The 9,137-nt window shown below is 30.4% G+C and overlaps 3 protein-coding genes across 3 annotated transcripts; 2 read left to right on the plus strand and 1 right to left on the minus strand.

The window, feature by feature from the left end:
- Positions 1–261: 261 nt before the first annotated feature.
- Positions 262–2,192, plus strand: LOC126771933 (uncharacterized). Its single transcript, XM_050492110.1, has 2 exons — positions 262–1,662; positions 1,886–2,192. The coding sequence occupies exons 1-2, from the start codon at positions 434–436 to the stop codon at positions 2,121–2,123; spliced, it is 1,467 nt and encodes a 488-aa protein (XP_050348067.1). The 5' UTR covers positions 262–433; the 3' UTR covers positions 2,124–2,192.
- A 467-nt stretch (positions 2,193–2,659) lies between these two features.
- On the minus strand, positions 2,660–5,949 carry LOC126772048 (uncharacterized). Its single transcript, XM_050492226.1, has 6 exons — positions 5,727–5,949; positions 5,356–5,486; positions 4,546–5,112; positions 4,355–4,467; positions 3,432–3,575; positions 2,660–2,957 (listed from the first exon to the last, which is right to left on the minus strand). Exons 1-6 carry the CDS (start codon positions 5,947–5,949, stop codon positions 2,879–2,881), a joined length of 1,257 nt encoding a protein of 418 aa, XP_050348183.1. The 3' UTR covers positions 2,660–2,878.
- Positions 5,950–7,815: 1,866 nt separating this feature from the next.
- On the plus strand, positions 7,816–9,012 carry LOC126771962 (uncharacterized). Its single transcript, XM_050492154.1, has 3 exons — positions 7,816–8,082; positions 8,152–8,295; positions 8,365–9,012. The coding sequence occupies exons 1-3, from the start codon at positions 7,982–7,984 to the stop codon at positions 8,969–8,971; spliced, it is 852 nt and encodes a 283-aa protein (XP_050348111.1). The 5' UTR covers positions 7,816–7,981; the 3' UTR covers positions 8,972–9,012.
- Positions 9,013–9,137: the final 125 nt, after the last annotated feature.

Raw genomic sequence — 9,137 nt, forward strand, 5'->3', positions numbered from 1 at the left:
ATTAATTTCGGGGATGGTCTAGTAGAAAAAGATTTTTTATGTCAAGCGTACATATTAACTATTCGCAATTATAAAATTGCTCTCTCTATATATAACACGCGTAGTTCAATAAATCATTTATGTAATATGTATTTTGATATTACAAAATTAGATTGTCTATTATGCACAGTGTAAGCTGTAAACACGTTTTGCATATAAAAGTTCTATTAATAAAAGTAGGGTTTGTGTGAGTTTGAATTATACAGTGCTGGCGCGCTGCCAACAGCGGGATGCGCATGCGCTAAATAGCTTCACGAATTTTTCATTTCTTTCTGTTCTTAAAATCCAAAGTTGAAACACTATATTGTAATGCTTATAATATAATTAAAAAAGTTGTGTGATTTTATTTAAAAGTGAAAGTGATATTTTTATTTATAAATAAAGTGAAGTGAAAATGTCGCCGAAATGTCCTGTTGCGCCATTGCAAGAAATAACTTTATCATTAGTAGCTAGACAATTAATCCACACATTGACGCAAGTGACTGCCGATGAAGATGTAGCCCTACCGTTTGCAATGGTGTCATCTTACTACGAAAGTATGGGAGCAACAAGTGATATATTTCAAGATCTTCTCAATTTAATTTTAGGCTCGGAGTACCTGGATCCCTCTATCAGATATTATACAATGAAATTACTCTTGAAGGAGAACGTAAAGAGTTTAGCTACGGGCATGTTTCCCTGTCAATATTACAGGAAAGTTCTTGAACTGATTGCAGAACAAGGTCGCCACCTGACAACTCTCAATTTAAAAGGTGTGTGGGTAAAAGATGAACAGCTCTCGCTGTTATACGATATAATAAGAAATCTAGTTAATTTAACTGCTTTAAACATACCTTACATAGCGAATGACGAAGTGCTCAAATTTATAGGTGAAAACAATAAGGTTTTAAAGTTACTCGATGTATCAGGTGAAACTGATATCACAGAAATTGGTATCGATGCAATGTTGACTGGTAATCCACAGCTGACTCAGAGTTTGACGGTTTTAAATATAGGTATGTACGGAGAGGAAAACATAGATCACACAGATGTAGCTCTCTTAATTCGTAAACTACCTAACCTAACGAATCTCGGAAGCTACTCGTTTGTGGGAAAGGCATTGTATTATTTATATAACAATGATTGTCCGCCGCGTTTTAAAACAAAATTACAATATATACACGACTATCAAACAAACACAAGAACAATGAAAGCTATAATCGCATTATGCCCAATTGTAGAAACAATTTACTTAGAAGAGCCTGATCAAGGAGTACTGCAAATGGTTAAAGACTTAAGTTGTATAAATAAGATTAAATTAAATAAATTTCAATGTCACGAACTACACCAACTACTGGATAAGATAGGTTATAAAATTGTTACACTTATGCTTTCTGGTTCTCTCGGTTCGTTTAATTTCACGAGAATAGCGGAAACTTGTCAAAATTTACAAAGTCTTGAATTCTACGCGATTCAGACTGCGACACACGAGGAAGAAGTTCCGTTTAATAAGCTTGAACATATTGAGATCATACAGGGAAATTTGTCAGCGTCCTGTTTAAAATATCTTATGACAGGAAGTCCTAAGCTGAAAAAGTTAATCATCGGAGATGAGATTAAATTAGACGATCAAGATATGGCGCGGTAAGCCGTACATTGTTTACTTATTTTTGTATATAGCAGTTGGTTTTTAGTATATAGTTTAGTTATACAATGAACCGAGGTACATTGGTAAATGACTAAATATTTGCCCTGTAATTAATTATTTTTATTTATTTTTACCTTCCATATATTTTGTCATGTACAGAACTAGAGATCTGATTCTGATTCTATTTTAAAATTAAACCGTTATTAATATATATTACAGGATGCTCCGACGGTACAGGTTCGATAACTTGGAGGCGATTTGGTTCCCTAACGCGCCTCGTTTGACCCAAGACACGGTGGAACTATTAATGGAAACGTGTCCAAATTTAAAAAGCCTTGGTCAACTCAGCGGTTGGAGATATACACCGGATGACATGATGCTGATGAGAGCCATCATCGCCAGCACCAACACGGATCTGATTCTTCTACCACTTGGCATTTTCCAACAAGGAAATTAATAAGCATTTCACTGTTAAGTTTACTTCATATAGATACTTTATTATATTTTGGTAACTTAATATAATAATAACTGTTTAATTTCTTTCTTTTATAATATAGTTCTATATTTAAAAATAATAAAATCAAATACGTTATTGCAAATCTTGTTTATTAATGAGTGCAATGCATTAAAAATTGAATACATAAAATTACTTATAATATATAAATCATTGTTCGAGTTAAACAATATTCAGTATTAATGGTACTACGTAATGGTGGACAAAAAAATTAACTTTACTAAATGTTCACACGATACTTAACATTATTCAATCGACAAAGTTACATAAATCGCAATAAGTGTCCTATGTTACATAAAGTAAATTTGTTGACGTTAATTATTAAAATATCCTTTGGTGGACAAAAAAATTAACTTTACTAAAGTGTTCACACGATACTTAACATTATTCAATCGACAAAGTTACATAAATCGCAATAAGTGTCCTATTTTACATAAAGTAAATTTGTTGACGTTAATTATTAAAATATCCTTTGGTGGACAAAAAAATTAACTTTACTAAAGTGTTCACACGATACTTAACATTATTCAATCGACAAAGTTACATAAATCGCAATAAGTGTCCATGTTACATAAAGTAAGTTTACTGACGATAATTAATTAAATATCATTGGTCACTCTTAAAAAATTTATCAACTAGTTATTACTCCTTCTTAGACTCTTCGTTGAGTTTTCTTTGGGTTATTTCCTTCAGTCATTTTAATTGTTTTTTTTTTTATTTTTCATCCTCATTTTAAGCATTTTGCACTCATCGGCGCATTTGGTCGTGATTATTCCCCTGAAACATATGTTATTTATGTCAAAAAAAGTATTTACAATCATGCCTACCTACCATACCTACCATAACCATAGACAAGGTTAATCAATGTAGTTAATGTTTATATCTAAAAGTGATTGAAATAAGATTTGATTGCGACAGCAAATTTGTGGTATTTATCCTATCTTAGATAACAATGAAATGATAAAAATGATATAAATAAATGGTGAAGGAAAACATCGTGAGGAAACCTGCATGTCTAATTTAACTGAAATTCTGCCACATGTGTATTCCACCAATCCGCATTGGACCAGCGTGGTGGAATAAGCTCCAAACCTTCTCCTCAAAAATAGGAGAGGAGGCCTTTAGCCCAGCAGTGGGACATTCACAGGCTGTTACGGTAGATATCAATAGATATAGGTTTTACTACGTATATAATATCTTAATATGTTTATAATATTACAGTGTCTCATTAGAATACTTAAGAATACTTACCTAACTAAGTTTTCCTTAACATTAAATTTAGAAGTTACTTCAATGATTATGTCGGAAACGATCTTCGGATCAAGGCACATTTTTGCTGGTTTATTTAGAAATGCCGGTGACCGCTTGCCGGTTAGCGAATGTGTGGCCAATATCCTGAAAGAAATACATTTGTCAATATTAATATGATGATTAAATATGGCAAAACAAATAAAAATATATATACAAATTTTGAAACGTTTAGAAAATGAGTCCATGCATTTACAAAAACATATTTTTGAACAATTTAATTGTTAAAATAAACAATATATGGGACGAAAAGCAATAAAAATTTCTGGCAGCCTTTACATTCAATACAATACAAATATTACAATAAACTAAACAATGATATCTATATAAAAAAAAAACTAAACAATGAAGACGCAGTTCGCATTTTATAAATGCATAGACCCAACGCGGTTGTAAAAGTTTTAAAGAAAAGCCTAATTATGAAAACAATAGACGTTTTAATACCAAGAAACTAACTAACAATACATTTGTACCTGACTTAAAATGGGGAAATGTGTCAAAAACAAAAGGTGCCACTAAAAAGGCAAATAATAATATAAAAAGACATTTTAAAGATGTAGAGGCATGTTATGTCTGTAATTTTTTACAGGCTTAACTTCTAGCCAACTTATACCCTACTTTTGGAATATAAAATCTAATAATGTCAGACAATTTTCCAATTTTAATTGTATGTACAAGCGATAATTACGGCCCACTTGCTTTCCCAATCATGGATTTGTCAAAATATATAGAGGTGATAGATAGTTTTGACTATTAACTTCACTCGATTTCGAAAGTTATAATTCCTCGTGACCCCTTCGGTGTATCAGCAAGTATCATGTACATAAAAAATATTTCCTATACTAAAATAACGTAACATAATTTACCTTCTGGAGAATGTGGCTAGTAATAATGATCGAGTTGCCATTGTATATGATTTCCAATTTAGTTTTCTGTATTTGTCTTTATGGATCACTGTTTTACCACTTCCAATTGGTATCTGAAAATATATTCTAAATTTAACTAGAACCTTAAGGCAGTAAATATATTTATTATTATATATATACTCATTACTTACCCATTCATTTCCTTTATGAGAATCGCTAATCTGTTGGTTTTCTGGTGACAAGGCACGAGCCGTGTGATATTTATTGGTAATAAGAACATTATCTTCTGAACGATTCGATTCTTCACCGAGGCTTCTTTCGCCATGTTCAACGTTATTCACATTACCTACTACTTCGTTTTCGTCCTGGATTTTTGTTTTACTAATGTCGTCCGGCGGTTCTGTATGAAGTACTTTAAATGCGCCTTCGAGACACGTCTTTAAATTTATTATTAACATTTTATGAACTATTATGTTTTCACCATCGGCATCGTTTAGCGGTGATATATTTTTTCGTGTAGAGTCAGGTTTGCTACCTGACTCTACACCAAAACCTTTCTTATTAGTTTGTTGTTTATTGTTTTTTCTTTTAGGAGTGTCATTAACACTTCTATTGTTTTTAATACTCTTGCGTTCTTGCAAAATCATAACAGCGTTAGGCTTGTGCATTGTCTTCGCGACATTTTTACCGTTTCTTCTCTTAGTATATTGACGCATGTATTTTTTCATTTTGGAAGTTCTATTTGAACGTGCCACTTCCTGAAAATAATATGATTAAACAAAAATAACTATTTAAAATCTATTAATATAATTTTGAATAATTGCACGTGTATTCAAGTGTATTAAATTATATATATATTAATTTTAATTTAGTATCACTCATTAAATAATAGTAATAGTATTCTTTTTTAAGAAAAAAATACAAGAACATCTTAATAATAATGAAATTTTTCCATTTTTTTTCATTTCAATTATATTAAGAGCTAAACTATACGTTCATACCATATCTGAATCCAATGATGAACTATCATCTGTTGGTTTCCAAGATGATGCACTCGGTGAAAAATCTTCACCGTCTTGGGATTTTTTATTTTCTGCCTCCAAATGTGCAAATGAAGTTGACGGAATTGGAGCTACAAGTGAAACAATAAATTTAGTATTTAAACTCTTTACATTACTTCCTATTTAATAAGAATAACGTACATATCTTTATCACAGAGACATTACGCTAATTAATTAATAATCATTGATTTAATAATCGAAACACGCCTAAAATTAATGTGCAGTACCATGAAAATTAGACGGATATCTATGTAATTGCACAAAAAGAAGTCTTAAAAACTTTAATGGACACAAAATACTCGAGGTCTTACCAGGTTCTGCTGTTTGTTCGACATTCTTCTTGTCAGCAGTTTCTACGTCACTAGTTTTTGGCGCTTCTTGATTATTTTCTCCGGAGTTCCATTCCGATACCAATTTCTCTATATTATCTCTTGAATTCATCAGGAAGTTTAACTGAACTAACCGAACACCGAGAGGTACAAAATAATACTGCGGCCCTCGTTGCATTACTCGGATCTCAGGTAAAACTTTCATTGCACCCTTACTGTAGTCATTATTCCCAGACCCCACCCTATTCCGCCCGGAACAATACGGTTTTCGCTAACCGCCTGCAAGCCGACAAAAAAGATACCTTTTTGCAATCTATTACTAAGTAAGGGATATTCTTCTAAATAGAATGCCGATGCTATCTTCGTAAGCTGTAAACGTATGAAATTAGACTTGTTTGTTATTATTAATGTTTGAAATATTTCATTTTCTTGAGTTAGAATCGATTTCAAGTTATTAGTCATAGAAGAAATTTGCAAAAATTCGACATAATTTATAAGGTATATGTTTTTGTACGGACTGCAAAATATGAACGATTTAAATATAATGATAAATACAAGTTACAAGTCGAAAAATATTGTCGTATAGCATATGAGCTATGAGATACTCTATTTAAGATTTATAAGAAGTATATAATAAAGTAAGAGTTTTAAATGTATTTTTGGTCACTTCATAAAACATTCACCCACATATATAAATAATATATACGTGTATAAATAAAATAAAGAGGAAGTGTTTATAGTAGGAGTGCATATCTCGAACGTAATATAGTTATTCACATTTACGTCTGAGAGAAATAACGAAAACTATTGTAAATCTAAAATTTATATTTTGCAATTGTATTTCAATAACGGTGATCACTAGTAAGTCGGTATCGTTTTTTAAATAAATTTTAACGATTTTTACTATTATTTACAGACAAAATCGCTGTGTTTGGGGCCAGTATTATTAAACTGTTGTGCGGCGAACGGTAAGCAGTATTAAATTTAGCATTGGATACTTAGTCTGGATGCTGATTGCATGATTATATTCTTATGAGCTCACCTTTACTTAAACGGACAGAGGAGTTATACCTATTTGTATTCTGTTAAATTTTTTTTTTAAGTATTACAACTACCTATATTGAAATTCGTATTAATCATCACATAAAAGTCAGTCTTATTGTTATTATTAGTTATTTCTTGATAAAGTGAACTTACTAAATTAAGATTTAATGTAGTCTTTAAAATTATGCTTGCCAAATTACTTACGACATATTTTTCTATCTAATAATCTATGTCACATTATACATTAGCTGATATTATAAATTCAACATTGTCTGTCTGTTTATGACCTTATCATTAAGCCATTATAACGATCATAATAAAAATAGACGAATATCGATTAACGAAAAAAATAATAATAAAGTCAGTTATGAAAGAAACAGTAGACTTATACATATATGTGGGTGTATATTGTTTCAATCACAAATAATATGTCTGCTTGAAGTTCTAGTGGCAAAATAAATAAGGCTGTTGTTCCCAAAGTCAAACCCTGACAGTTCTCTCGTGCTTACGCCCATATTTGGGCATCTAAATACTTTAACTGAGTTGATAATAATGAATCTTCCTTTACTGAATTTGTTTACGAAACGAAAACGAAACGGCATTGTTTTATATTGGTAGTTATGTAATTAAAATTTTGTATTGCACAAGTTTTGTATTTATTTTTAACGTAGAGAAAATGATACAATGTTCCTACTAATATTCTTAGTAATAATCGAACTAAATTAAAGAGACGATATGACTTTACGTGGCAACGATTATTAAAATCCCGATATAAAATCCCAAGTCTTTTTTAAGATAACTGAAATATCTAAAATATATCTGTATTTATGTAGAAACGTACTGCAGGAAATAAAAATATACGAATTATTTTATTGCGCCTTATAATAATATTAGAAAAAAGGTTTTAAAAATAATATTTAATGTCTCGTAAAATTTTCGACAGACAATTGAATCTTAAACTTATGGAATTTAATTAATTGACTCCATGTCATGGTCTTTTTGACGTTTGTTACTTGTGTTGATATTAACAGTTGACACTTTGAATGTTATTATTTCGTGTGTGGATTTGAGGTTATGTTCACAAATTATGATCGTAAAATGTAATTAAACGTAAACTGAGCATGTTATTTAGAAAATAACTTTACTCCATAAAATTGAATATTCTAGAAAAACATTTCGTTTATGAAATTACAATGGAAGCAAAGAAATTAAAGACGAAGAAAGGTACAATTAATAAGGGAAAAGTTAAAAAGACTTTAAAAAATGTTATATGTCGCCCCGATCCTGTATTTTGGTATGAATCTTATATATTAATCCAGATGTTATTATTTTAATCTATTACTTATAGTATGTAACCTTATAGGCCAGCAGTGTCGGAAGCTGAAGCAACTTCATTAAGTAACATTCTTATGGAGCATCGTATCGCTATTCCTGATATTAAAAAACCTCACTGGAATGAACTGAAATTGATACCGAAAAATGAAAGACCGAAACCTTCGCCACTGAAGTAAAAATAAAATAAATATATCCTTATTCATGCTCTTCAAGTGCTGTAATCTTTTTTTACTATTTCTAGGAAAATAGATGGATTTTTGTTTGGAATATCAGTGTGCCACAATGCTATTGAAAAAAATGAATGCTCTGCAGTGTTAATAGAGGCATTGGTTGAACCCCAAATGATTGTCCAGTCAATTATTGAAGCATGTAATTCTTCCGATATTCCAGTTATTTGCTTAAAAGATTTAAAAATCATAACCAAAAAAAACTTTGGTATACAGACAAGCTGCTTAGGAATAAAAAAAGATAACTTACTAAAAATCAGTAGTAATGTCAAGCAAATATATCAAAAATATCAAGTTCAGAAGAAGAATGTTAATGAAAGTAACTCCTCGAGTGTTAATCTTGAAAGTAAAAAAGTATTAGAAAAAGAAGATTCCCAGATGGATATAGACATAGATCAAACCTACAACCCATATCTTTTTAGAATTGATAAGAAAACTAGAGTGTTTGTGCCGAACAATAAGCACACAAATGAAGAAAGTAACAAGTTTGTGGGACAAAACTTTATTAAATTGTCAGTTCAGAAAATTGAAAATAATACCGATAGTAAGGAATACATGAGAATGATGTTGAAAAAAATTACTAATAACCCTAATAGAAAAAAAAATAATAAGCTTAAGTAATTTTATTAAACTAGTATATTTACCTGTATAATAAATGTATTTTATAGAAAATAATTTATTTATTTCTTACAATTTTACTACACTTAAAGAAATAAAGCTATGGAAATCAAAGGAAATGGGTACATTTTAATAGAAATTAGTTTTATTTTGTTGTTAGAGTAATAAA

The sequence above is a fragment of the Nymphalis io genome, chromosome 11 (assembly GCF_905147045.1).
Source record: "Nymphalis io chromosome 11, ilAglIoxx1.1, whole genome shotgun sequence".
Lineage (NCBI taxonomy): Eukaryota > Metazoa > Arthropoda > Insecta > Lepidoptera > Nymphalidae > Nymphalis > Nymphalis io.